General features: G+C 41.3%; 2 protein-coding genes across 3 annotated transcripts; one reads left to right on the top strand and one right to left on the bottom strand.

Annotated features, from left to right (window-relative positions):
* Positions 1-412: 412 nt before the first annotated feature.
* dnaja2b (DnaJ heat shock protein family (Hsp40) member A2b) lies at positions 413-10,346 on the top strand. The gene is made up of 9 exons (XM_079620447.1): positions 413-655; positions 2,861-2,920; positions 3,009-3,238; positions 3,488-3,568; positions 5,835-5,968; positions 6,064-6,260; positions 6,898-7,042; positions 7,129-7,256; positions 9,309-10,346. Exons 1-9 carry the CDS (start codon positions 578-580, stop codon positions 9,495-9,497), a joined length of 1,242 nt encoding a protein of 413 aa, XP_079476573.1. The 5' UTR covers positions 413-577; the 3' UTR covers positions 9,498-10,346.
* LOC307002634 (uncharacterized protein) lies at positions 10,324-27,232 on the bottom strand. 2 transcript variants are annotated; one of them, XM_079620446.1, is made up of 20 exons: positions 27,076-27,232; positions 26,736-26,880; positions 26,529-26,621; positions 25,975-26,073; positions 25,768-25,832; positions 25,515-25,687; positions 25,298-25,436; positions 24,040-24,207; positions 23,612-23,731; positions 23,387-23,501; positions 22,679-22,796; positions 22,229-22,449; positions 21,816-21,956; positions 21,267-21,333; positions 14,157-14,365; positions 13,833-14,069; positions 12,997-13,326; positions 11,408-11,512; positions 11,238-11,329; positions 10,324-10,461 (listed from the first exon to the last, which is right to left on the bottom strand). In XM_079620446.1, the coding sequence occupies exons 1-20, from the start codon at positions 27,096-27,098 to the stop codon at positions 10,389-10,391; spliced, it is 2,733 nt and encodes a 910-aa protein (XP_079476572.1). In that variant the 5' UTR covers positions 27,099-27,232; the 3' UTR covers positions 10,324-10,388. The 2 variants fall into 2 exon arrangements, with proteins under 2 accessions (XP_079476572.1, XP_079476571.1); XM_079620445.1 differs by having other exon boundaries at positions 25,298-25,687.
* Between the last annotated feature and the right edge of the window lie 55 nt (positions 27,233-27,287).

Genomic DNA, 27,287 nt, shown 5'->3' on the forward strand with positions numbered 1-27,287 from the left:
AGTAAATTAGTATATTATGCAGTGATTGTAACTTTTTAAAAGTTACAATAATTTTTTTCTTTAGTATTTTACTCTTGGATGCCAACAAACACAAAATGTTTTTCTTTTTTTACTTTTTGTGGATAAAAAGAGTTAGGGTTTAGTTTAATACTTTGTACATGTTAAAATATAGGCACAATATATATATTTTTTGTAGTAATTAATGATTGAATTTATGATATTCTAAAGACAAAATAGACATTTAAACAAGGAAGCAGACATCAGAAATTAAATGAAAGCTAGCATTCAGCCTACTATGTCTAATCAAAACTTTATTTGAGGTTTTAGAGAGAGGCATAATATGACATTATAAAAGCAAATAACACAAAAAAAGGAAATATATAATAGATAGTAGTAGAATAAATAAAGATTGTTTATCAATCACACTGTGGCGCAGAAGAGCAAGCGAGCTCGCGCACTGTGCTCATGCACGAGCTGTAGTCACTGACGCGGCGGCGCGCACGTGACGTCACGCAGCCGGCTTTTCTCTCTCTCCGCTCCTCCTCGCGACGCGCAGCTGCTGCTCTGGTCTGCAGACATGGCGAACGTCGTAGACACTAAACTCTACGACATCCTCGGAGTCTCTCCGTCAGCCACCGAAAACGAGCTTAAAAAGGTAAAGACAGACCTTTCCGCCCCGCGCATCGTACAAAAACAAAACCAAAGATGCGCGTGACGTGGGATGCTGCATGTTGGGGGAGCAGCCACTGGTGTTTTGCAGGGTGAATGTCGCTGAGATCCTTCAGTGTGGCCTTTCTTTGGATCTGAAAATAATTTAGGGAAGGGTTTGAAATATATACGTTCAAATATGTAGTTTGTTTACTATGTGTATTGCTGTAAGTCCTTATGCTGTGAGCATCAGCCAGGTGCTGCAGACAGATGAAGGTGCTTCTTGCAATTCAAAAGCTTTACAGTGGAAGGAGATGCTTAGCTTACCAGCCGAACCTGAGCTGGTATCTGATATACAATGAGACCGAGATGGTTAATGCAACGTGAATCCCTTGTTTTGGGTATTTTTAAAATATGAATCGTCATGTTTGTTTTCAGTCCTTTGTTAGAAGGTGAACGGGCTCTGGCCTTGATCCCCAAGTTGCCTGCGTGTTATGCTGGCTTTTTGTTGTTGTGGTTTGATTGTGTCCACAAAGGATTTCAGAAAGCACAGCAAGACCAAAAATAAGGCCAGATATGTGGAATTATGACACAGTAGATGCATGAAATAATTAGTATTGCGAATTCAAAATCACTAGGTCCAAGAAAATGCACAATCCATGTAATGTGCCTAGTGCAAAATAGTCTTGTTAATGCTTGGCTCTGAAATCAGCTTCTCTTGAACTGTCAAATTGGGGTCTTCACCTCCGTACTAAATTTTTCAAATGGGTTTTCAATGACAAATAGCATCAGTTTAAAGGGTTAGTTCAACCAAATTCTCTCATTAATTGCCCTCAAGTTGTTCCAAACCCGTGAAGGTGATGATACACAGGGCAACTTTGAGCAATGTTGCTGGACAATTTTGCTTAGCGATTGTTGCTTGGGCACTTTTCCATTGAAAATGGGCAATACATTTCTATCTGGATAATTTAGATCGGTCGTGGGCCCTGTGTCTCTTCGTGTTGCCCGTTGATGGCAACATTGCTCAAAACATTGCCCTGTGTATCATCACCTTAAGACTTTTGTTCATCTTTGGAACACAAATGAAGATCTTTTTGATGAAATCTGAGAGCTTTCTGCCCCTCCATTGACAGTCTATGCAACTACCAAGTTCATAAAGAGATCATAAAACAAATCCATATGAATTGAGTGGTTTAGTAAAAAAATTCAGAAGAGACTCAATGAACAGATTTAATTTAGTATTTTATTCACATATAAACATGATCAGCGAACATGAACAGAAGCTTAACTGAACCTGCTTAACGCGCGAGAACAAACCTCTTGCGGAAGCTCAAACACACGAGAATGAACCTCATTAGTTCTCACACGTCAAGCGAACATGCTTGGGCTTCCCTTTACCACAACTGATGTGTGAGTTATGAACTTTTTGAAGCATCAAATTGGTAGTTGCATAGCTGTCAATGGAGGGACAGAAAGCTCTCAGATTTCATCAAAAATATCTTAATTTGTGTTCTGAAGATGAACGAAAGGCTTAGGGGTTTGGAACAACAAGAGGGCGAGTAGCCTAATTTATGAGAGAATTTTTATTTTTGGGTGAACTTCCTTAAATAATAACAGACCGATAGCCAATTGTAAAGGATGTTGATGAAATATGCAGTGTGACATGATATAGTGCTGTGCATAGTTACACTGATTAGAAAATAGTTTGATTATTTTTTTAACTACGGTATTTGTATTTACATGTTGTCTCGTGGCCTTAGATTAATTGAGATACTACATGGAATCTTTATTGAATCTTTTTGAATTTCTAAAAAATAATTTGACAAACTGCAGGACTTTTTAAAATGTTTAAATGTGTTTGTACATTTTCATTTAATTACTTATTTTAAATCATTAGAAAATAATAATAAATGTAAAAAACATTTGTTCCAACGTGCTAGGGTGTTTGCGATTCCATTATGTTGTAGCTAAGGTGAACTGGGTGGTTGCTAGGTAGTTACTTGATAAACTTAAACTTTTTTTGATTTAAGTTAACTTTACATTTTTTCTAGCTTCTATGGCGCTGGTCCCTCTTACAATGTAAATCTATGAGAAATATTTGTCAGACTGAACACACGGTATTCAAAGTTTCAAACAACTCTGATTATGGGAATTAGTAATCGTACTAGTACATCAACACTAATTAGTGAGGTTTTGTGATTTCTATTTTCAGGCGTACCGGAAACTAGCAAAAGAGTACCACCCTGATAAAAACCCCAATGCAGGTGACAAGGTGAGTTCTCATTTTAGGGAAGTTCTGAAAGCCATTAACGAAATAATAATAATTTGACCTTTGTGTTAATTCAATATGTTTGTGTTAGTTTAAGGAGATCAGTTTTGCGTATGAGGTACTTACTAACCCGGAGAAGAAGGACTTGTATGACCGGTATGGAGAACAGGGCTTGCGTGAGGGTGGCGGTGGCGGAGCCGGAATGGAGGACATCTTCTCTCACATCTTTGGTGGAGGTCTGTTCGGCTTTATGGGCGGCCAGAGCACCAGGAACCGGAACGGTGGCCGACGGAGAGGAGAGGACATGATACATCCAATGAAGTGAGTGAATTTGAAAACAAAACCTCTGCTTTTTTTCCTGGAGAACCTGAGAAGTCGAAAAATGAAGTAGTTAAAGATGGCAAATTATTCTATATATGTTCTATTTTTAAGTCAGCATGAAATCAGGTATTGTGCATGATTTATCTGTGCACATTATTCCATTGGTTAAGTGGTGAGTTATTATTTAAAATGCATAAAAGAAAAGTTCTTTACATTTTGAAACTTTTTTTATTTTTAAATATCAAATAGAGTGTCTTTGGAAGATCTGTACAATGGAAAAACAACCAAACTACAGCTAAGCAAGAACGTACTCTGCAGTGCCTGCAGTGGGTGAGTGTTTTAAGCTGGATTTTGATTTTATGGATTTTATTTTATCTAAAGAGGACCTATTTGTTTTTGGTGTCTACTACAATAGGTTTTCATGCTTGAATGTTAAAAAACTAATTATTTTTCACATACTTTACATTTAAAGTATTGCAGCTGCACCTCTCTTCTGAGTCTGTCAGTAACCTTCTGGGGTGCGTTTGCCGTAAGCATCGTTAGCCAACTATGGCTGTAGTTATCAGCATAATTCAACAAGTCAGTGTTTCCCAAAACAATACTTGCAATGAACTTTCGCAAACAGCATCGCAAAGATGTGTGGACTGCATAGTTTCTTGTTTGTATGACATGTGGACTTACGGCCTTATCTTGAGCAAAATAAGCAAGCAGACATTCAGTACAATCATATATTTTATTTTGAATGCATACAAATGTCATTTATGTCTTTTAGTTTGTCAAGAGATTTAAAGCGCTGTTTGAAAATAGAGCAAAATAACAGAAAAATAGGAATTGGTCCTCAGATGCCATGTCCGCAATTTATAGTAAAAAAATCTAGCATTAATTCGATTTATTAAAATAAGTTTTTACTCCACTGTAAAAAAACAGTTTGACTTTTACTCAACCAATGTGGTTGAACGACAATTTTGCGACAGTGTGGTTTCGGGAAACAGTTGTGACTAGCTGGTTGATTTCTTCAACGATGCATCGTACTATGGCAGTTAAAGATACAATATGTAACAATTTTGTAATAAAAGATCCAAAAATCACTTGGACAGTGTGATATATTTCCTGCAGTTATGTACTTACAATATCCCAAAAGTCTCCAAAGATTTTTTTATTTCAGAGAAATTCCAATTTTAAATAATTGACGCAATATCCGCTCTATCCTTGGTTTCCGCAATATCACGTGGACAAATGTGGAAGTGGTGGTTATACAGCTGTTGTGTACATCATGGATAATGATTACTCTTTGGCGAGTATTGAAGTGCCAACAAGCGTCCATATGGGGATACACGCAGAATTTTGTGACAAACGGAGGAATAAAACAAGGATAAATATCGGTGTGGCGTTTTCGAGATGGAGAGAGCTTCGCGACGAACTTAGGCTTGAGAGAGAGAGAAGGGGGACAAAATCAGTAAAGTTCCTCTAGCTGGGACACGTACTCGGGTCTCCCACGTTATATGATGGCACACTTGCCCACGACACTATCGTGATGCGATATATCAACATTATAAATTATACAAAATTGTCGGCCGCGTCCCTGCACCCACGCATGTAATAGCCTATTATGATTTCCGTCATTATTTTAATATATTTGTGTACCAGTCCGTGACCGAGATTATGGTAATGCAATTAAATACAATCGGATATCTGTTGTTAAAAAATATTAAGCCATTACTTGCAAATGTCCGTTCAAATTTAATTTTACTACGATTGGTTTGAACACGTAAAACAACACTTCATTAACTATAAACATCTTAAAACTACACAGCATTAACCTAACAAATCATTTGACAAATCGCTGTAACAGGATAATATAGCATAACATTTCGCGTTCCTTGTAGTTAATTCATTATCATGACATAAAATTTCGCGTTCAGACGTACAGGTAATACAAAAACTAATAAATGACCTAATCCGTGATCATGATTCATTAATTCCATACGTCTCTGGATGTTGAAAACGACATCTCCCATCGTTCCACTCTCCTTCATAGCGTCATCAAGCTTCGCCTTTGTTATTGTTGGAAACAGCGCCCTCTTGTGGCTTAAAATCTTACATACTGTAGCTTTAAGTAGTGAGTGAGTTAATTCATTCTATGGGAAAAACAGCCATGCTTAATGTTTTTATGAAGCCCCTCCTTTCAAAAGGTGCAATGTGCTCTGATTGGTTGGCTGGATCAGTGTGTTGTGATTGGTCAGCCGCTTCGAGCATGTTTCTGAAATGTCACGCCCCATAACCGTGTTTCATCACATTATTAACAGAACTCAACCAGGCCTCACCTCACCTCTTTATTTTGCGTATGCCTTGGGCGGGAATTAATTAAATGAGGAATATTATGATACATAACACAATTGTGATTTTATTGTGATACATAACGAAAGAAAGCTTGTGTTCTCATTATAATTTTATGTAGCTTATATGACAGACATTTTCTTATCGGGCCGATAACGATAACATTAAAAATGAACACATATAGGCCGATACTGGTGGCCGATATATCGTGCATCCCTACAAAATACCCCTTTCCCCCTTAACTCTCCTTCTTCCTCAGTCAAGGGGGTAAAACAGGGGCCGTGCAGAAGTGCGTCACATGTAGGGGCCGCGGCATGCGGATCATGATCAGACAGTTGGCTCCTGGCATGGTACAGCAGATGCAGTCTGTGTGCACCGACTGCAATGGAGAGGGTGAGAATTCAGTACTACTTTTCATTGTTTTTATGCTGTGAACATGATTCGTGATGGTCTAAATTCAACATTTGAATGCTTGGTTGTGTTTGTAGGGGAGGTGATCCACGAGAAAGACCGCTGTAAAGAGTGCGACGGCCGTAAGGTGAGTAAAGAGGTGAAGGTCTTGGAGGTGCACGTGGATAAAGGAATGAAACATGGACAGAAGATCACATTCACCGGAGAGGCAGACCAGTCGCCCAACACAGAGCCTGGAGACATTATACTGGTGATGCAGGAGAAAGATCATGAGGTAAAACACACACAAAGAGCAGAAAAGAGATAATAGTTAATGACATCTAAATGACATCTTTGTTTTTTTGACCAATACTTTATTGTGCTTTTCTTGTGTCAGAATGTCAAAGATAGATGAATAAAAGCTATTTTGATTATTGGTTAATGGTTACAGTAATTACACAACTTTTTCAATGCTCTTCCTTAGATAATGTGCACGCTGAAGTCTATGAATGTATTCTGTAGGTTATATATAGGTTACAATAAAAGTCATAAATTAGGTTTGAAAACCGCAGTAAAGTTACCAAACAACAGGCTGAGAATTACTAAATAACATTAATAAAATTATGTTCAGTACCCTGATAAAAAAACAATACTTGTGCTGCATACATGATTTCAATTAATTTCAACTTAAATTCATGAAGCATGAATATTGTTTTGATAAATGATTGTGCACATTGTTTAATTTACATATATGCATAAGTATACTGAAGAAATGCAGCAAGCAGCATTTAATCACTTTCTGGCTATTAGGGTGTGCTGTTTTGCAGAATGAGAATATTTGCATTATAGAAATATAACATTAAAATGTAAGTAATTGAATTTTCCACTACTTTTAAAGAACAAAACCTTCAGTATGATGTCTTTGTATGCAGGAGTTCCGTCGTGATGGAAACGATCTGCACATATGCCACAAGATTGGCCTGGTGGAGGCGCTCTGCGGATTTCAGTTCATGCTCACGCACCTTGATGGACGGCATCTCGTCATCAAATATCCCCCAGGCAAAGTCATAGAGCCAGGTGAGCACAGGTTTTTGGGTGGGTCAATGTTTTGTTCTTGTTTTTCTAGAATATTTTCTAGGAATTGTCCTTGTGTCCTTTGTCAGGTTCTATAAGGGTCGTCCGGGGGGAAGGAATGCCTCAGTACAGAAACCCGTTTGAGAAAGGAGATCTGTTCATCAAATTTGACGTGCAATTTCCTGAGAACGGCTGGATCAGCACAGAGAAACTAACGGTGAGTTTCCAGCAGCGTTGATGTTGTTGACTAAAACTATTTAAAAAAAAAATCATTTATTGAAATAAAGCTGAAATAAAATAAAATACAAATAATAAATAAAAATTCAACTTAAGCATAAAAAGAACATTTTAAATGAAATAACACAATTACACTGAAAATATAAAAATTAAGTTAATCGAAATATTAATTGAATACTATAATAGTATATAAATAACACTGGTTTTCAAAAGTACACACATATTAGGTAAAATTGTTCGTTTTTATCCTAATAGTCCTTTTAGAACAGTCTTTGCATCTGAAGTCAGAAGTCAGTCAGTCAGAAGTAACTTTATTGCCAAGTAGTGTTTTATACATACGAGGAATTTGCTGTGGTCAAAGGTGCTACACGTAGACAAAACATACAGTTCTTACGTTTTTTTTTTTAGCTTTTATTAATATGTTAGCCTTAAGTATAAGCTGGTGTGTTCCAAAACAATGACAAAATTCGCATTTAGGAGATTTAAGCATTCAAAACTTGGTATAACTTTTTTTTATGACATCACTGCGGACTTCAGCTTCTCATCAATTATTCTGTCCAATCAAATGCTCTCTAGAATATAAAGTGTGTAAAGCACCTGGCCAAAGCGACCGTTGGCATGTCATGGAGCAAAATGGGTTTGGAGATGTGTGTTCGTTTGCTCAAATGCTCGTTTTATTCCGTTTTCCAACTGTACGTTGGTTAAAGGATAATTCCGGTATTTAACACCTTGAGTCTATATTGTAGTTTGTTTTGGATGAACAAGAGTGGTGGACAACATATTTTTGACAATGGTTCCTCCTCTCGAGTTTTTGACTATAATAGAATTGGCCATGGACCCATTTAACATTGGAGTCAAAGTCCATGTCATTAAAACAGCCTTTAACATTAGTTTTCAAAACTGTGCAACTCACCGAGTGATTAGTGATGTTAGTTGATGTTCCAGAAACAAAAAGTGTTGCGAAATACAGTTTCTGTCGTGTTTTATTCGTCATTTTGTAAAATCCCATTGAATTCTGTTGAAGGACTGAGTGCTCGTTAATATAAATGCGCTACCGGAAACGGAAAGGGGGCTGTTTACATTTGGTCGATGTAGTCTTTTTGCTCGCTTCCGTTTCTCATAAGGCTAGCGAGCAGAGCAACTGTGCTCCGGGAGAGTAAGCGAAATAAACAAACAAAACCTTGAAAATATTGAAAGACGTAACCACTGACCAGTGCAATATGAAGTTGAACTCGACTGTGACCGTGAGTGTCCCGCGAGACATAAACATCGGTTATCGCCATCAAGTGGTCGGGAGTGTGCTAACGCTTCAGATTCAAATATTGAGCGGAAGTTACACGGTTGTGAAGTGTCTGAAAAAATAGTTCCACTATAGCAAAATAAACGGATTGGAATCATATATTCCGACGATATATTGTTTATAATCATCAACGAACATCACTAACCACTCGGTGAGTTTAACAGTTTTGTAAACGAACATTATTGGCTGTTTTAATGACATTTTCGGACATGGCCTTTGACTCCAATGTTAAATGGGTCCATGGCCAATTCTATTATAGTCAAAAACTCGAGAGAGGAACCATTGTCAAAAAAATGTTGTCCACCACTCTTGTTCATCCAAAACAAACTACAATATAGACTCAAGGTGTTAAATACCGGAATTATCCTTTAAGAATGAAATGGCTAGAATTTATTCACACCTCTACTACCTCTACCAACGTATCATCAGCGCTCGGATTCGCTTCCATGGTGCTGTTAAGTACGACTTGCAGTCTGTGAGGTAAACTAAACGTTATTGGCTATTTGAAAAGGGGGAGGAGCCATTCAATATGTCCCGCTTTAGCTTCCTGTTTCAGTGGAAATTACATCAATGCATCATACAAAGCTGGGTATTCAATGGCACTTCGGTGGGCCTTTAAAATGCGTTCTAAAGTAGCTTACTAGGTCTTGCAGACTTTGAAGACAAATGGCTCCATCTTGTCAGGTCCACTCACTGATGTACCTTATTTCGTGTCTATGTCTGTTCATACAGGAGTTGGAAGATCTGCTGCCGTCACGTACAGAGGTTCCTGTCATCTCAGCGGATGCGGAGGAAGTGGATCTGCAGGATTTTGACCTCAGTCAGGGATCAGCAGGCAGTCACCGTCGTGAAGCCTACAACGACAGCTCTGACGAGGAAGGGGGTCCGCATGGTCCGGGGGTGCAGTGCGCCCACCAGTAGTCCCACAATTCTTTGCAAGTTTTGTTTGGGGAAGTGTTTAGATTCCCTTTTGTCGGACAGATTCCATCCTCACCCTCCACGTTTAATCATATAGTGAACCGAACTCACACAATTGCAGTATATATATAGACATACACTTACACTTGCATCATTTACTGCAATCTCACATGCAAACCTACAAGTAAACTCATTCATGCACCGTTTTAAAAGAAAAGACAAGCATAACTAGAGGCAAAGCAAAATAATTTATTCACTATTTTCATTTCCATTGTAGACTTTCACAGTATATATGCTCTCTGAATATATAAAACGCAACGTCTGTGGGGAGGCAGACTGTGTTGTTTAAGTTATAATTAACACACACACACGCACGCACGCACAAGTTTGTTTTAAAAGACTGAGGCATTGTGCAGTTTTCTGGAGTTCAATAAAATGTTCAAACGTGTTTCATTATATACTTGCCAGGTATTCAGGCATTGTCAGTCATCTTGTACTAATAATTCAGAGGAAGTGCTGGTTTCTATTCAACGGCAGGACAGGCATGCATGTGGGCGTCACACTGAGATGAATACAAAGCAAACCAAACCCAAAAGTGTTTTAATGTGCTCACTGTCTATGATAAAGTTATACGAGTCATGCAATTTATTATTTGCCAAAGAAACACAACAGTCTTCTTAAAAGATCAACAGCCAATGTGTGTGCATGCACTGTAAGCACTAATATAAACTTAATGGGGGTGGCATTTATCATTGGCAATTAGGAAAATGTTTGAACCTTGAACAAAAGTCGCTACCGTTCAAACACAGTTACTTTTGTGCTCCTACATCAATAAAGTTGATGAATGTTTTACTGTGTGTTCTGTATGTTTGTGGAAATGGGCTTGAGTATACATTAGTGTCCTTCTTCGGTTTCGGTCATACGTTGGGCTGTGGGCGCAAGAAGCTCTTTAAATCCAGCTGTATTTCTATAAAACCAAAACAAATAGATTAATACAAACTTCATTTTCTGCTAGAGGGAACTTCATGATTTTCTTCCTCCACAAATAGGAAGAACTGCACATATGCTCTTTTTGGATCACCATAGGCTGTTTTGTGTGGAAGCTACACAGAATATAAAAAAGATAATCGCGAGTTTATATCTCACAAAGGTGAGGAGAGAATAAAATCTGAATTGCACGAAAAATGGCCACAGTTACCTTTTGTATTTTTTTGTATTCCGTGGCAGGAACAAGCTTCCACATAATTATGGCATTGAAAGTATCACTTTCAACTTTTAATACATATATTGTAATTTTGGACTTGTGTCATAATGATGACATTCTATGTCCTAATTTTGACATTTAATATCACAAATATGACTTAATATGTCATAATTTGTACTTTATACATTATCATTTTGGTAACACTTTATTTTAAGATGACGCACAGTAGTTATATGTTACTACATGTACTTACTATAGTAATAACAGTAAATTATGCATAATTACAAGTAAACAAACCCTAATCCTTACCATAAGTCTATAGTAAGTACACATAGTTAATTAAAATTACTCTGTACTTATTTGAGTAAGTACAATGTAACTATTTTAATGTCATACTTATGATTTACCAAAGCATTCTTTTTTATGTGTTGGAAATCCATAAGACAAGAATTTTAATTGAATTAGTTCTTTAAATGACGTAAAATACCTGGTGATCACGGTCAGAACGAGCTAGCCTAGCATATGCGCGCATACGTTACCTCTCTCGTCTGGTCTGGAGAATACATGAGCGTTCCCTCCTCATCTGCTGGAGTTTCTCTCGTACTAAAGTTTTCTGTTGTAGCTCATCCTCCTACAACATTCAATCAACATTTACATCATGTCCACACAGTGGTGTGTGTGTAAGAATGCACGTGAATTTGAAGATTACCTGTCGTAGTGTGTCAGTCAGATGCCTGAGTGTGTCTTCCTGCGTCAGGCCCAACAGATCTTCATCTGCCTTCCGACTCTGGACGATGGCCAGTCGCTCTTGAACCTCAACAGATCAAAACAATATACTCGCAATTCAATAGTCAACTATAAACTTTTTTTCCCTCTTTATTGTCAACTTGAAATCAAAAGTGACCCTGTTTACAAATTTAATTCCCATTCCTGGTCTAACTAAACGTCATATTATGAACTTAAAATGGGTTATGAATTTGAAAAAGGTCCAAAAGCATAGGATATGGCCTTTTAAACAAAATATTCCACAAATAAAACATATTAAAGCCCAGGGGCATCACTAGGCCCATTTTAGGGCTTTAGTCCCCCTAAGTTTCCACCAAGCAAAATTTGCAATTAACTATAAGATATCTGCATCTGTGCAGTCATAATAATAATATCAGTTTATATAATATGATGCGGGAGCAATTCAAGATAGCTTCCCATCCACTGTAAAACCTGGGTTTATTTATTGATTTTTTAAAATAAAATTCCTTTCATTTAAATGGCATGAGACTTTGTGACTTTTACTCTTGCTATACTTAATACTTAAGTGCAATTAAATTGCAAAAATTTGTTATATTAATTTTTATATAAAAAAATCCTAAACCAAAACGCATGAGAACTGTAACGGCAATTGGAATTGGAAATGGCAAATGAGACATTGAAAATAAGCCACATATTGCCAATCTATATTCTTAATGAATATTAGCTGGTTATTTAAAATGATTAGAAATTAATTCAATATTCAGGGATTGATTTGATAAGTAGTGTAGAAAGTTACTGTATTGTTCATGCCTACCCTAGTATACAAACAATATATTAAATTATGATTTTTTAAATCATACCCTCATTAGGGGCTAAGCCCCCCCTAATATTGAAATCCTAGAATCGACCCTGTTGAAGCCTATTTCTGCCACATAATAAAAATAATTATTATTTGGTCAATCCTAATTTTGACATAAAGGCCTTGTTTCACAGACAGACAGGGCTTAGATTAAGCCAGGATTAGGCCTTAGTTCAATTAGGAGAGTCGCTTTTTATAAACGTGCCTTAGAAAAAAAACATTACTGGTGTGCATCTTGAGACAAAACAATTGTGGCACTGACATATTTTTAAAAATGTCAGTGCAAGTTGCTTTCAGTTAAAACAGCTCAAACATGCATTTTAGTCTGGGACTAGGCTTAAGCCTTGTCTGTTAAATGGGGAGAAAAGGTCAAAATTATGACATATTTATTACTTTTTTGTCATAATTTGAACTTCTTGTCATAATATTTGTGTCAAAATGTTGACTTTATCCTATAATAATAAGTTAGTATCTCATAATTCTGGCTTTTTTATCTCATAGTTATGTTTTAATGTCATACTTTCACCTTTTAATCTCATATTTGTGATGAGTATCTCATGTAAACCTTTTATGTCAATTATAATTTACAGAAGCATGATTTTTGTGGTTGTTGTGTGGCAGAAATAGGCTCCCATAAATATTGTGAAGCACTCCAAAGTCATTATGCAGATGGCACAGATGAGTTTGCTCACTCTGAGTAGCTGTCTGTCTCTGTCCCGTTGCCAGCGTCGCTCTGCTTTCCTCTGGATGTCCACAAGGCAGCGCATGGTGGCCTCCCGCTGTAACTGCTGCTCCTCACCCGCTCTCTCACAGATCTCCTGGTTCCTCTGCTCCTCAAGCGAGACCTCCATCTCGTGGCTCTCCGATGTTTGCATGGGTTCAGCGTCTGGGAAAAGGACACTTGCTGGTGGCGAGTCAGTGTTTTGTAGCCGCTGTGTAGGTGTTGAGTCGGGCTGATGGGTGTCCCCGAGAGGTTGCCGTGTGAACTCTCCATCTCCTATATCCTCCTGTTGCTGCCCAGCCTGGAAAAAATACACATGATATTTGTTGTATAATTATTGTGAAATAAAGATTCCTTGCGATTTCAGATTTCAAAGACAAAGCAATAGAAAAACATTCTGAGAAAAACACTGATATTGACTGTAACCTATTTATTTATTTAGTTTGTTTTGTTTCAGTTCTGGCTTAAGAATGAAAACTTTGCGAAAGGAACTATAAAATTTTTAATTATTATTGTTATTAGCATTATTATTTTCAACATGCACTAACCTTTAAGTTAATTTTAAGTTTTAAGAACCCCTAGGGAGACCTTCAAGGGGTTTCTGAGATTGTGAGAAAACTAAACTGGTAACACTTTACAATAAGGTTCATTAGTTAACATTAGTTATTGTATTAACTAACATGAACTAACAATGAGCTTGTATCACAGGTTTTCATCAAACAAACAAAAAAGGCTGAGAACTCAAAATTGTACGTATTATATATATACAAAAAAAAATTCAAAAGTAAATTGAAGTGATACTCTTACCGTGATGAAGCCTGAATGGTCTTGTTGGATCAGTGTGTGTGTCTCTCCTTTCTCACTATCTGAATGCGTTTCTTCATACTGTGCACTTAGCTGCAGTGAGACCGAGCTTATGTTCTCCTGGTGTGTGTAAATGTTCACATCATGTGGATTTGTGTCAAGGACGTGCGTGTTATTATCTCTATCTTCCTGCACTGTAATAGAGACGGCCTCTTCTTTCTGCTGAGTCAAGGTCACTTCCTGTAGAAATCAAACCTTTCTATGTATAAATGAACAGTTTGAGGTGGTTTAACACAGAAAGAGTGCATGTGTGTTTTGCATATGTACCTGAATGTGATTCTCTCCGTGGGTCGGTTTGCTCCAGGCCAGTGTGATCAGAGAGTTTTGTTTCTCCACTGAAATCTCCTCATGGCCTCCTTCTTCTCTTTTTCTGTCTCCGTCTCTCGTCTCCATCACGCTCACTTCATTTCTTGGGTCTTTGACGCACACAATCTCTAAATATGGAGTATCTTCTGGGTCTAAAACCATGCCACATCCTTCAAACACAGAAATACAGAATAAAAGCCTTGCCCGTATCTCAACAAGTTAATGCAATTTTAATTTATACACTACCATCAGATTTTTTTTTAAAAGGAAATAATACTTTTATTCAGCAAGGATGCATTAAATTGATCAAAAGTGACATTAAAATAATTTATGATGTCACAAAAGAGTTATATTTCAAATAAATGCTGCTCTTTTGAACTTTCTATTCATCATAGAATCCTAAAAAAAACATAAACATGGTTTCCACAAAATTCGTAACCAGCACAACTTTTTTCAACATGGATAATAACAAGAAACATTTTTCATGAGCAGCAAATCAGCATATTATAATGATTTCTGAGAGATCATGTGACACTGAAGACTATATTCAAATAGAAAACACTTCTTTTCAATTTCAATAATATTTGTAATAATTTTTTTATCAAATAAATGTAGCCTTAGTGAGCATAAGAGATTTCTTTCAAAAACATTAAACAATCTTGAACGCTAGTGTACATGTATATGTGATTAATGCAACTAGTTCTCTTACGTAGAGTTCTCTCCTACTGCGTCGATTAGCGACGCTACGGGAAAGATATTTCTTTGTCGAGATTGAAGCCTAAAAATTAATCCTTAATTTTGTAATATGTAAAACGCTTTTCTGTAGCATACAACCCTAGGCGGAGCAATATCGCTCGCCCATTGGCTGCTCCGCCAGAAAAGCACAGCCTATGCGAGGCCAGTGACGCTGACCAATGAGGGTGCTTCGCGCCCTTCTGCGTCATCTCCCGCCGAAACAGGCGTGGCCTAGGTCTATAAATACCAAGCATAGCTGCTTCCACTCCGATTTTCTTTACTTCACGAAGCTACACGCATCGTAGGACCGGATTCGAGCCACCACAGCCGTCTGATACAGCACCTCAGCAGGACGAGCCCTTACCTGAAGCCGCTGGTCATCGCCGCCTTCAGCCGCCGTTCCCTGCTGCGCTTCTCCGGCGTGGATATATCCTTTTATCACTTTGTGTGTGTTTTGTGTGTGTTTTGTGTGTGTGTTCGCCTACTGCGTCACACACTTTTTCTCACAAAGAGCAGCGAGCGTCTTTTTTAAGATGTCTCGTGTTTCCTGCGGCTCCTGCCGAGCTGCGCTCATCGACGGGGACCACCACGAGCTGTGTGTTTCCTGCTTGGGCGAGGATCATGCAGCTGTCGCTCTCGGTGATGGCGGCTGCCATCATTGCGAAATGATGCCCATCGCGACTCTGCGGACTCGCCTGGCATCTTTCACCGAAGCTGCTAACCCACCCCCTGTAGCGCCGCGCCGTAAAAAGCGCCGCGCTCAGCGGGTTCCGGAACCCCCCGCCACGAGGAGCTCGCCGCCGCCGCTAGCTCCTCTCTCCGCTTCGCTGGAGTCGCTCTTCGACGAACAAAAGCCGCAGCCTGCCGCTTTGTCTGTCATGGACGACGACCAGCTAGCCGCATCTGAGGGGGATGACGACTGCTGTTCGCTTCTCGCTTCGGAGAGCGAGGGATGGGCGAGCTCTGTGGACCTCCCCTCCCCCGCCGTTCCGGAACGTCGAGGAGGGAAGATCAGCATCGAAGCAGAGCTGATGCGTCTGCTCACACAGGCCGTGTCGAGCCTCGGCCTCGATTGGTCGACGCCCGAACAACCTGCTTTCAACCGGCTGGATGGCTGCTTCCTCTCTGGAGAGCGCGCTGCGCCACCCTCCAGACACGCCCCGTTTCTTCCTGAGCTTCATGAAGAGGTAGCGAAATCATGGAAGGCGCCATTTTCAGCTAGAGTACGTACTTCTGCCTCGCCAGCATTCTCCGTTTTGGACGGTGCTCGAGACAGAGGCTACCATGCTCTCCCTCCGGTCGAGGAGGCTGTAGCGACTCACCTTTGCCCACCCTCTGCTGGACGGCGGGCTAAGGGAGTGCTACCATCCAAAGCTTGCCGCACGTCATCAGCTTTGAACGGCTGCGTGTACGCCGCCGCCGGACAAGCTGCATCGGCGCTGCACACCATGGCGGTCCTCCAAATCCACCAGGCCAACCTCCTCCGCAAGCTAGACGAGGAAGGCCCGGGCGCGATCAGTGTTCCGGACTTACGTAGCGCCACAGACCTAGCTCTTCGTGCTACAAAGTCCGCCGCACACGCCATTGGGAGGATTATGGCCTCAGCTACTGTTTCCGAGAGACATTTGTGGCTGACTCTCTCTGAAATGGCGGAGTCAGAGCGCTCTGCGTTCCTCGACGCTCCCATTTCACCGACTGGCCTCTTCGGATCCTCCGTGAAGGACTTCGCGGACCGATTCGCTGAGGTGCAGAAGACTTCGCAGGCCATGAGACATTTCCTGCCAAAGCGCTCCAGTTCCGCAACAGGCCGCCCAAAACAGCCGCCTGCCCGAACTCAGCAGCGCCCCGCGCCCGCCGCACCGGCCCAGCAGCAACAGGCCCGAGAGAGACCACGGTCTCGCTCCGCCGGACGCCGGACGCCGCCCGCCGCCGCGTGGTCCTCGGCCTAAGATTGTACTCAAGCCCGAGGCCTCGGCGCCATCCTAGCCCTGCTAGGAAAAAGACGGTGTTCGGGTCCCGCTGCGGCCGGACTTCCACCCAAAATCCCCGCTTGTACAGCCCTAAGTTCCGTGTTTGTACCAGTGCACTCAGCAGCCAACAAACCGGCCGTAAAGCCCGTTTCCCTGCACACAAACGCCGTTTTCACGGCGACCCAGATAAATCTAAAAAAGAGTTTATTTTCTGGTGTCCCGGCCAAGGCCGATGGTGTAATGTGTGTAACTGCAATGCCCACCCAGTGCCCATTCATTCACACAGACACAACCCCGTTCAACACAGGGTTTGCACACATAAAATCGACTCAGATCGATTGTGCTTTACATGTAGTAAGCGTGCCCACTACCAAGTGCCCACAACCACTACACACTGCACGTTCCGCGGTTTCTGTAAAAACGAAACTAACGAACGGTCAGTCAGTACACAAACACAGTGTCCCCGGTGTTATAAATGTGCCCGCCACCAAGCGCCCACGTTTATTCACAAACATAACGAGCCCAACGGGACTCGTCCCGCGCGCTCTCTCTCGACACAGAGAGCCGAGCGCGCGCGGGATGCATACTGTGTTAAACATGCCCCCCGCCTCACACGCCACGGCGTCCATGTCACAACACACGGTTGCTCTCGTGTCGCCGCCATTTCGCGACCAGGGCCCAGATTACATTCAACCCCTAGTCACACGTGCAGGTGCATGGGAAAGACTTCCCGGGGTCTCAGAATGGGTGCTAGAGACTATAAAAAGAGGCTATTCGCTACAGTTTCATCAACGCCCTCCCCGTTTCACGGAGAAAGTCGAAACTACGGTGAAAACAGAAGTAGCACATCTACTTCGAGCCGAAATAGCGAAGCTATTGAGCAAAGGGGCCATAGAGCCTTTATCTCAAGCTCAGAGCGAAGGGGGTCTGTACAGCAGATATTTTCTGGTACCGAAAAAAGACGGGGGTCTCAGACCCATTTTAGATCTCAGGCATCTGAACAAAGCGCTGACAAAGCGAAAGTTCAGAATGCTCACGACCAGAGCTATCCTCGCGCAGGTTCGCCGAGGAGACTGGTTTATGGCAATAGATCTGAAAGACGCGTATTTTCACATACAAATTGCGTCACGTCACAGGCGATTTTTGAGATTCGCCTTCGAGGGCCAGGCATATCAGTACACAGTCCTGCCATTCGGCCTGTCTCTAGCACCTCGTACATTTACAGTGTGCATGGACGCGGCGCTGGCACCCCTGAGACTCCGCGGCATTCGAATTCTGAATTATTTGGACGATTGGCTGATTCTAGCTCAATCACCTTCAGAACTCATCCGCCACAAGACCCTAATTCTCGATCACCTCGAGTGCTTAGGTCTGAGAGTCAATTGGGAGAAAAGTTCACTGTTTCCCAGTCAAAGGATCTCCTTTTTAGGACTGGAGCTGAACTCGCTGTCTATGACAGCTCGACTGTCATCACAACGCAGGCGAAATTCCCTGCGGATGGCGAAATCCTTCCGCAGCGGCCACATAGTGCCGCTCAAGAGATTTCAGAAAATGCTAGGCCTCATGGCCGCAGCATCGACAGCTCTACAGTTGGGCCTGCTGCGCATGCGCCCACTGCAGTTCTGGCTAAAAGCGCGTGTACCGCGCCGAGCATGGGTTCACGGTCGTTATCGCCTCAAGGTCAATCAGGAATGCGTTTCAGCCCTGACACCATGGAGAGCGTCAGACTGGTACCGGTCAGGTGTAAGCCTGGGGACTTCCTCGAGCCTGAAGGTGGTGTCCACGGACGCGTCCACCTCAGGCTGGGGAGCACTGCTCGAAGGCAGACCGTTCTTTGGCCAATGGGCAGAACGAGTCGAACTACCGCACATAAACTGCCTAGAAATGATGGCAGTGGACTTAGCGCTGAGGCGCTTCTGTCCTCGGATAAAGGGACACCACGTCCTAGTCCGTTCGGACAACACGTCGGTAGTAGCCTATATAAACCGCCAGGGTGGCGTGAGATCCCGAAACCTTTACAGGTTGACGGAACGCATACTGGTATGGGCCCAGCACAACCTGCGCTCGCTGAGAGCGATCCATGTGCCTGGTCGCCTGAATGTAGGACCAGACAGACTCTCACGGAACAATGTTCCGACAGGAGAATGGTCCCTACACACACAGACAGTGCGTCTGCTGTGGAAAAAGTTCGGCAGAGCGGAGATAGACCTGTTTGCAAACCAGGAAAACGCTCACTGCCCAGAATTCTTTTCAAAGAGCACGAACGCGCTGGCCAAAGTCTGGCCCCGCCGTCCGCTCTATACTTTTCCCACTGTCTCGCTCCTGCCCCAAGTGCTCGAGCGAATCAGGAAAAGCGGATGCTCAGTGCTTCTTGTCGCACCATACTGGACGAATCAACCCTGGTTCCCAGTCTTGATGCAGCTCAAGAGTACTGCTCCGTGGCCGATCCCAGTGAGGAGGGACCTTCTCTCGCAGGCCAGGGGCTCGATTTTGCATCCTCACCCAGAGCTATGGTCCCTTCATGTGTGGGCCATAAACGGGTACCCGCTAAACTCCCAAGAGGAGTGTTAGACACGATCGAGCAGGCTAGGGCCCCGTCTACTAGACGGCTCTACGCTTCCAAATGGTCGGTGTTCTCTGACTGGTGTTCAGACCAAGGTCTATCACCTCTTCAGTGCGGGGAAACGGAGGTTCTCTCCTTCCTGCAGGAGCTGTTGGATAAGGGTAGGACCCCATCCACGCTCAAAGTCTATGTGGCAGCCATATCAGTGTTCGTCAATCCGACGCTTGGCCATGCACTGGGCAGAAACGACCTGGTGGTACGTTTCCTTAGAGGAGCCAGAAGGTTAAATCCTCCAAGGCCTCCTTCAGTCCCCGTTTGGGACCTTTCTACAGTGTTAAACGCTATGAAAGGGGCCCCTTTCGAGCCTATTCACTCAGTTGACATGAAACACCTGTCTCTCAAGACCATGTTTCTTTTGGCTCTCGCTTCAGTGAAGCGTATGGGGGATCTGCAAGCGCTCTCAGTAAGAGCCTCTTGTATGGAGTTCGGGCCCAACGACTCTATAGTCGTGTTGAAACCGAGGCATGGGTATGTACCTAAGTCCCTCAACACACCGTTCAGGGCTCAGGTCATCTCCCTGTCGGCTCTGCCGGCCTCTGAGGACGGAAATAGCTTCCTTTGCCCGGTCAGGGCATTAAGAGCTTACGTGTCCCGCTCCGCTGTTTTTCGGCAGACGGAGCAGCTCTTCGTTTCGTTCAGTGGGCGCTCTAAAGGACGTGCTGCGACGAAACAGAGCCTATCTCGATGGGTAGTGGATGCCATTGCGCTAGCCTACGCATCTAGAGGTTTGGAATGCCCCCTGGGCATTAGAGCACATTCTACGAGAGGCATGGCCTCGTCGTGGGCTTGGTATAGCGGAATCTCGTTGCAAGATATTTGTATGGCGGCAGGCTGGGCCTCCCCGTCTACATTTATAAGGTTCTATAACCTAGAGGTTCCTGCGTTGCAGGCTAAACTGCTCTCGGTCTAAGACCAGGTATAGTGTTTCTGCCCCGCACGGCGGCCCAGGTCACTAAAATGTTTAAGCATCACTCACTGACAATGTGTCCCATGAGCATGCTATTACCCCCCCATATATATCTATATTTACATATATATGTTATTATGCCCTTAGGGGCCCTATTATAAAGGGATGATGCTATTCTAGCCGCTCTCCCTATATACTCTTGGTGTAGGCTCTGGCATGCCAGGGCGCGTGCGCGCGCCCTTGGGTGTCTGTGTCGGTCCAAGAACACGCACGGCGTCTTACAGGGGTTCCCGTAGCGTCGCTAATCGACGCAGTAGGAGAGAACTCTACGTAAGAGAACGTACTCGGTTCCTAACGTAACCTCGGTTCTCTCTAGGAGAGGGAACGAGTACTGCGTCTCATGCCGTGCGTGCCCACGCTGTGTCGCTTCTGTGACGAAAATCGGAGTGGAAGCAGCTATGCTTGGTATTTATAGACCTAGGCCACGCCTGTTTCGGCGGGAGATGACGCAGAAGGGCGCGAAGCACCCTCATTGGTCAGCGTCACTGGCCTCGCATAGGCTGTGCTTTTCTGGCGGAGCAGCCAATGGGCGAGCGATATTGCTCCGCCTAGGGTTGTATGCTACAGAAAAGCGTTTTACATATTACAAAATTAAGGATTAATTTTTAGGCTTCAATCTCGACAAAGAAATATCTTTCCCGTAGCGTCGCTAATCGACGCAGTACTTGTTCCCTCTCCTAGAGAGAACCGAGGTTACGTTAGTAACCGAGTACGTTTTTCATGTTAAAACATGTTCTCATATCCCTGTTTAAAACTTCATCTGTAAGGCCAGTTACCAGTGCAGAGTTCTTGTTTGTCACCATCTGACAGCTCTTCATGCTCCTGTTCAGTCCTCTCTCTCTCCTAACAGACACACAGAGAACAGTTACTCACCTTTTATTCCCTTCAATTGAATATCTAGTTCATCTCTACAAGTGAAGGTTCTTCGGTGGTTTCTTCAAGTACTTTAGATTCAGCAAAGAATATTCTAAGTATCAAGAACCATTTCTCAAAGTAAAGGGGTCTTGAGTTGTACTGGTTCTCTGGATATTAAAAAAAGTTCTTAAAAATAAAGGTTTCAAAAGGGGGGTTTCACAGCAATGCCCCTAAAGAACCGTTCAGTCAACAGTTCTTAGAAGAACCATTTTCCTTAGTGTGAAGGACATCTGAAGAACCTTTTTTCCACTATAAAGTGTAGGCTCTTCAGAACATTGCTTAGGTTCTAGGTATCATCTGTTAAAAGCAGAAGAGGCATTGCTCTAGATCTAGTGCATAGATGATTTTGGCATCAGGAAAGCATGATATGTGATAGATGATGTCTAAGTGTGGAAGTCATTTGTCATTACGGTTTCAGCGTTCACTGTGTTGGTGCCTCTGCTGGCGTGTGCTGGCACACGTGACTGCAAAACTTCATGCAGGTTGTGGAAACTGGGTCCATGCAGTTCACTCTCATATTTGTGAAGCAAAGTCCAAAGACCCTCAAGGTCCTGAGAAAGGAAAGAGACTGGATCAAACAAGCTATTAAAAAGATAGAGAAGTAAAAAAATTGTGGTTTAAAACTAATTTATCACACTGCAAATTGTCCAATTGAGTGCACTGCATTGTGTGATGCCTCGGATTTGCACATTTTAGCAAACATAGTGTATTCCATGCATACTGAAAATTTCACAGATTGCGCTAAGCATACATACTAAATACTGCAGAAATAATTATAGTATATTCAGAACATAGCATGAGAGTGAGTGCATGTGAGATTCACCAAATCTGGCAGAGAGTATAAAACAGTCCAGGCCTCATCTTCATGTGCTTGTGTCAGCTTAGTCAGCAAATGAATGGCACATTCCACCCATGAGACATCTATGCGAGAACACCCTGGAGCGACGGGTCCAGTAGGCGAACCATGAGCTTCCTGTAGAGTAGCTTTAATCTGCTGCAGGCTCAACACACAACTCTGATCCACTGCGTTTCCATGGACCACATCTTAAAGACACAAATATACACACTTTTAATGAAAACCAGAGAAGGCATATTTTACTGCTGATGTGCTTCTAATGCTCAATTACTAGTCATTTTGGATAGCTCCCCCCAAAACGAAATGCAAATCTGGATTTGGAACAACACGAGAGAGTAAATAATGACAGAATAATAATTTGGGGGGGAACTATCCCTTTAATAGTGATATTTGTGTTTTTATAAGTAGATGATTAACTGTTGTTTTCCTGAATGTTTGGGAGCCCCTGGAGGTCGCTCAGGGAAACCCTGTGCAAGATCTCCAACAATTGTTTCCTTTCCCGCTCCTGACACAGAACCAAAAACTGCAGCACAGCCTGATGGTAAGAAAATAACAACTTACAATAAAACTGCACATAACACGAGCATATAAGAGAAATATTGCTGGCTTCAAGTCATGTTGGAATGATCATATTTTTTAGATAATCATACATGAATGTATGTATTTAGCAGTAGTACTGTTGATAAAGCCGAGACCAAATGAGGAGATCAAATGATTTATGAGGAGACCAAATTATTTCCCCATGTTTTTCCTAAATTTTCCATCATTCTCTGTGGGAGCACAATAATAAAAGTTCGTTCAAAAGTTTAAAAAAATACTGTTTTTACTGTATTTTTGACCAAATAAATGCAGTCTTGGTTAGCATATACAATACTTTTTTCAAAAACATAAAAAAATGTACCCCAAAAATTTACCTCAACTTTTGGTGGTGTACACAGATTAAAAAACCTCATTTAATGCAAATGAAGATAATACATTTTAATTTTATCAACATTAAAAAGTCTTTCTGTCTTTGTCGGTAAAAAATATATAACACAACGTAACTTTACATATTCCTAAACAGGAATTTGGAGGATTTGTATTTGAAGGCAGCAAATAACCTGTGTATGTATATGCACACAGTACCTGCTGTGCGCAATTTCCTTTTTTCCACCCCTGCTGTTTTTTAGCGGTGGGATCCACATTTTCCTGAAGCCAGATTCTAGAGAGTTCCTGATTGACTGAGCCTCTCATATAAGGCCTAGAACACACAGAGATGGTTTTTATTCAAGCTTGCGCACCTTGGAGAGTAAATTGGTGTATGAGTCAGCATACAGTCAGTGTTTTAAATCCCATATTTAACACGCTCACCATCTGTCCCAGTGCTGTCTGGCGACCAGCAGTGCTGTGTAGGACTGTTCTTCTCTCTCAGCTCTCCGCACAGCGACACACAAACTGAGATATATTACACGCAGAGCTTCCTGTCCCACTCTGGAGGAGCAATAAAAAACATCACAACATTGTGCAACCATTAGCATGGATATCAACAGAACATATTGATATTGACATTAAAAAAGTCATGCTTAACAATGGCAGTATGTGAATGTCAACATTTCTAGTCATACGTGCTCTAATTTCTTGTCATAGTGTTTGTGTTGCATTCTCAGGGTGGCCAGTAGAGGCACTATAACATTAAACATTAAACCTTCTTCTTCTATGGTGTATTCGAACTACTGATGCTGTTAGCCAATCACAAACATCTATAAGAATTCATCAACCAATGAAAACAATTGAATGACCGGTTCATGAGCGCGCTGATTGCTTCCTTCTCATCTTGATAATGTGACTCCAGCTCCAACAGGAAGATGACAGCGGACCAAGCCTGTTCCCTCGGTTTGGATGACCAAGCCTGATCTCTAGGTTTAACAATCTCAGGACAGCCTCGCAAGACCACAGAACCACAGCTCCTACCATATTCATCAAATAGAATAAAGTAGTAATATATTTGGTGACACTTTACTTAAAGCCTTTATATATAATGCAGTATAAAAGTATTTTAATGCACTATTTATGCCTTGTAATGCACCTTATGATGCACTGCATAATATCATGATGAATTGTAACCAAAGTTAGAATTCATTATAATTTGTATCTATTAATTGCCCCACCATTAGAAAGTAATAATAATTAATATTACTAAACATTAATAAAAAGCGTTAATAAACATGACAAACAACAAATTTAAGATGTAATAAAGAATCTGCAAACGTTATAATGCATTTTACCATTGGTTACAATTGTTTATGAAAAGATATAGTGCATTTTAATGTACATTATTAATACATTTATAATGCATTAGGCTTCAAATAAAGTGTTACCATGTCATTTTATGCTTTTATTTTTATACATTTTATACAGTTTAAATGGCAAATATATAATGGAAGATTAGAAAATCAACAAATTAAAGGGTTAGTTTACCCAACAATGACAATTCTGTCAGTAATTACTCACCTTCATGTTTTTCCAACCCCGTAAGACTTTCGTTCATCTTAGGAACACAGATTAAGATATTTTTGATGAAATCTGAGAGCTGGCTCACTCCTTCATAGGCTTCTATTGTAATTTAAACTTGCCGGCCCAGAAAGTTAGTAAAGACAATGTTTAAAATAGTCCAAGTGACTACAGTGGCTCAACCATAAGTATATCAAGTGACGAGAATACTTTTTGTGTGCAAAAAAACGAAAATAACGACTTTATTCAACTATTCATTTTCTTCTGTGTGGGCCTCTGAGTGAGTTCACGTAGTGGTAACGTAGGCTCACAATATGCCGACACTGGTCATGTGTGTGATGCTGGCCAATAGTGAGCCTACGTTCTGACTATATGGAGGAGTGAGCCAGCTCTCAGATTTAATCAAAAATATCTTAATTTGTGTTCCGAAGATGAACTAAAGTCTTACGGGTTGGAACAACATGAGGGTGAGTAATTACTGACAGAATTGTCATTTTTGGGTGAACTAACCCTTTAACTTACAGATGCACACATAGCTAGTATTACCTGTAGCACCGGAGGGCCCCGGGCAGCCCACACATCTGGAGAAGGTCTCTGTGTCTGAAAGCTTGCTCTACAAACGCTCCCAGTTCACACACGCAATCTGTCTGATCCCACGCTGACATCGAGTCCCACCAAACAACACCTTTAATTATGTGCAAACAATACTCTTTAACTATTCTTTGAAAGGGAGTGTTTGAGTACTCTGAATTTGATCTTGTACCATACTCATCCTGTAACATCTCTCTGTACAGGTGCTCTTTGATGACGTCATATTTGAAGGACAGGAGTTGGAGGATGTCGGTACTGCTGGGAGAGGTCCTGCCCGGTCGCATGCTCCCAGCGTTCCTCTGAGAAAGAGATGGTAGGACACTCCAAACACCATCAAGAACAAGTCTGGATCAGAAAGCAGAAAGAATATGTGGTCAATTTGTGAGTATAAGCAAATTAATTAAAGAGTGTGTGTTTAAAGTGACCTGGTGTAAAGTCTCTTGGCCCTATTCTGAAGACACAAGATACCAAACTGCTCTGGATCTTGCTCCTAGAAGAAAACAATACAGAATATCACAAAGAGCGAGGCGATTTTCAAATGAGTAAATGATCATGATTCTAGCTAAAAAGCAAAATAACTAAAAAATACAATTTTAATTTTAAATATGAATTTGTATGAACTATTTTTTTACCAGTTGTTTAGAGATGCAGTTGATTGTTGAGGACTGTGTGTTTTGTTTGAGAGTAGGATCGATTCTACCAGCCTTCAACATCTGGAGCTCCCAGTACAGCTACAGAAGTCATAAGCAGTCTTTTAATTCACAAAAAAATTACTTCACAACTGAACCCTACATGATTTTCAAATTCAGACAGGCACCCAAAAGACCCAAAACAAAGCCAAATATCTAAGATAAGGGTTCACTCATTATTAAAACAAATAATGTCCTGGGAGAATTGTTTTTGCTAAACCGGTTAATTCATATGGATTCGTTTAACAATCTCTTTACTGTAGGCTATGAACTTTCTGAAGCGTCAATCTTTAACCTCTAAAATTTAGTGAATTTGAATAAATGAGTGGTTTAATAAACCATTGTGATTCTCAATTTATCCAGAATTATGCAGCTCTAATATATATATATTATAATCTTGCTTATAATGCATGTATAATCTTACTTTAGAAATAAGAAAAATAAAGTAAAGCAGAGTATTTTAGAGAAATATAGAAGGAATTAAATAAAAAAAATACCTCTTCTCTGTTCTCCCGCTCTTTCTCCATCACAAGGAGAACATGCAGAAGTCTTCTGACTGAACATGACAACCCTCCACTCTGACCTCTGACCTGAACACATCAAACTCTGATATCACATTAAACATTTCTTATTTCTTTCTCTTTCTGTCTCGCTTTTCTCATTCATGTGATTCTGAGGCGAATGTCTGTGATCCGAATGTTCACCTGTGAAATGGCGCTCTTTGTGTCCTCGCGGCTGGCGGTGATGAGAAAGACGCTCTTATAGAGGGAACAGATGACGTCCATGCCGACCTCATCCTCCTCATGTACACCGATGGTCTCACAAACCAAATGCAAGAACTCTTCCATCCTAAACAAGACAAAGCATTCATATAAAGCTCAATTTCATCACCACAAAGGCATTTGAACGAAATAAATATACACACTATTAGCAAAATCAACATGATGAAATGTGTTCTTTCTGTACATCATAATGCAAATAATACAAACATAACAAGTAGCTTTACCTTATATAATTCCAACTTGAAAAGAGAAAGTGTCTCACTTGTTCGATGGGTTTATCTTCATGAAAGATGCACGATTACAACAAAGCCACGTCTGTTGCTGAGGAAACCTTTAGGGTCAGATTACAGTGGCAGCTTTGCACTGACCGCACTCTTCCTCAGACAAATCATGACACCCTATCAGCTACAATATATAAAAGCCACAATATATTTATGGTATTGGTTGAGCAAATATACCATTTGTTTTTTTATT

The sequence above is a fragment of the Phoxinus phoxinus genome, assembly GCF_949152265.1.
Source record: "Phoxinus phoxinus genome assembly, chromosome: 8".
NCBI classification, from domain to species: domain Eukaryota; kingdom Metazoa; phylum Chordata; class Actinopteri; order Cypriniformes; family Leuciscidae; genus Phoxinus; species Phoxinus phoxinus.

Coding starts and splice junctions, on each gene's coding strand:
- dnaja2b (XM_079620447.1), top strand. CDS start 578: ATGGCGAACGTCGTAGACACTAAACTCTACGACATCCTCGGAGTCTCT. Junction 2,921..3,008: donor ACCCCAATGCAGGTGACAAG/GTGAGTTCTCAT, acceptor TGTTTGTGTTAG/TTTAAGGAGATCAGTTTTGC. Junction 3,569..5,834: donor CTCTGCAGTGCCTGCAGTGG/GTGAGTGTTTTA, acceptor CTTCTTCCTCAG/TCAAGGGGGTAAAACAGGGG.
- LOC307002634 (XM_079620445.1), bottom strand. CDS start 27,098: ATGAAGATAAACCCATCGAACAA. Junction 21,957..22,228: donor TATACTCTCTGCCAGATTTG/GTGAATCTCACA, acceptor TTCCTTTCTCAG/GACCTTGAGGGTCTTTGGAC. Junction 13,327..13,832: donor ACCATTCAGGCTTCATCACG/GTAAGAGTATCA, acceptor TATTTTTTCCAG/GCTGGGCAGCAACAGGAGGA.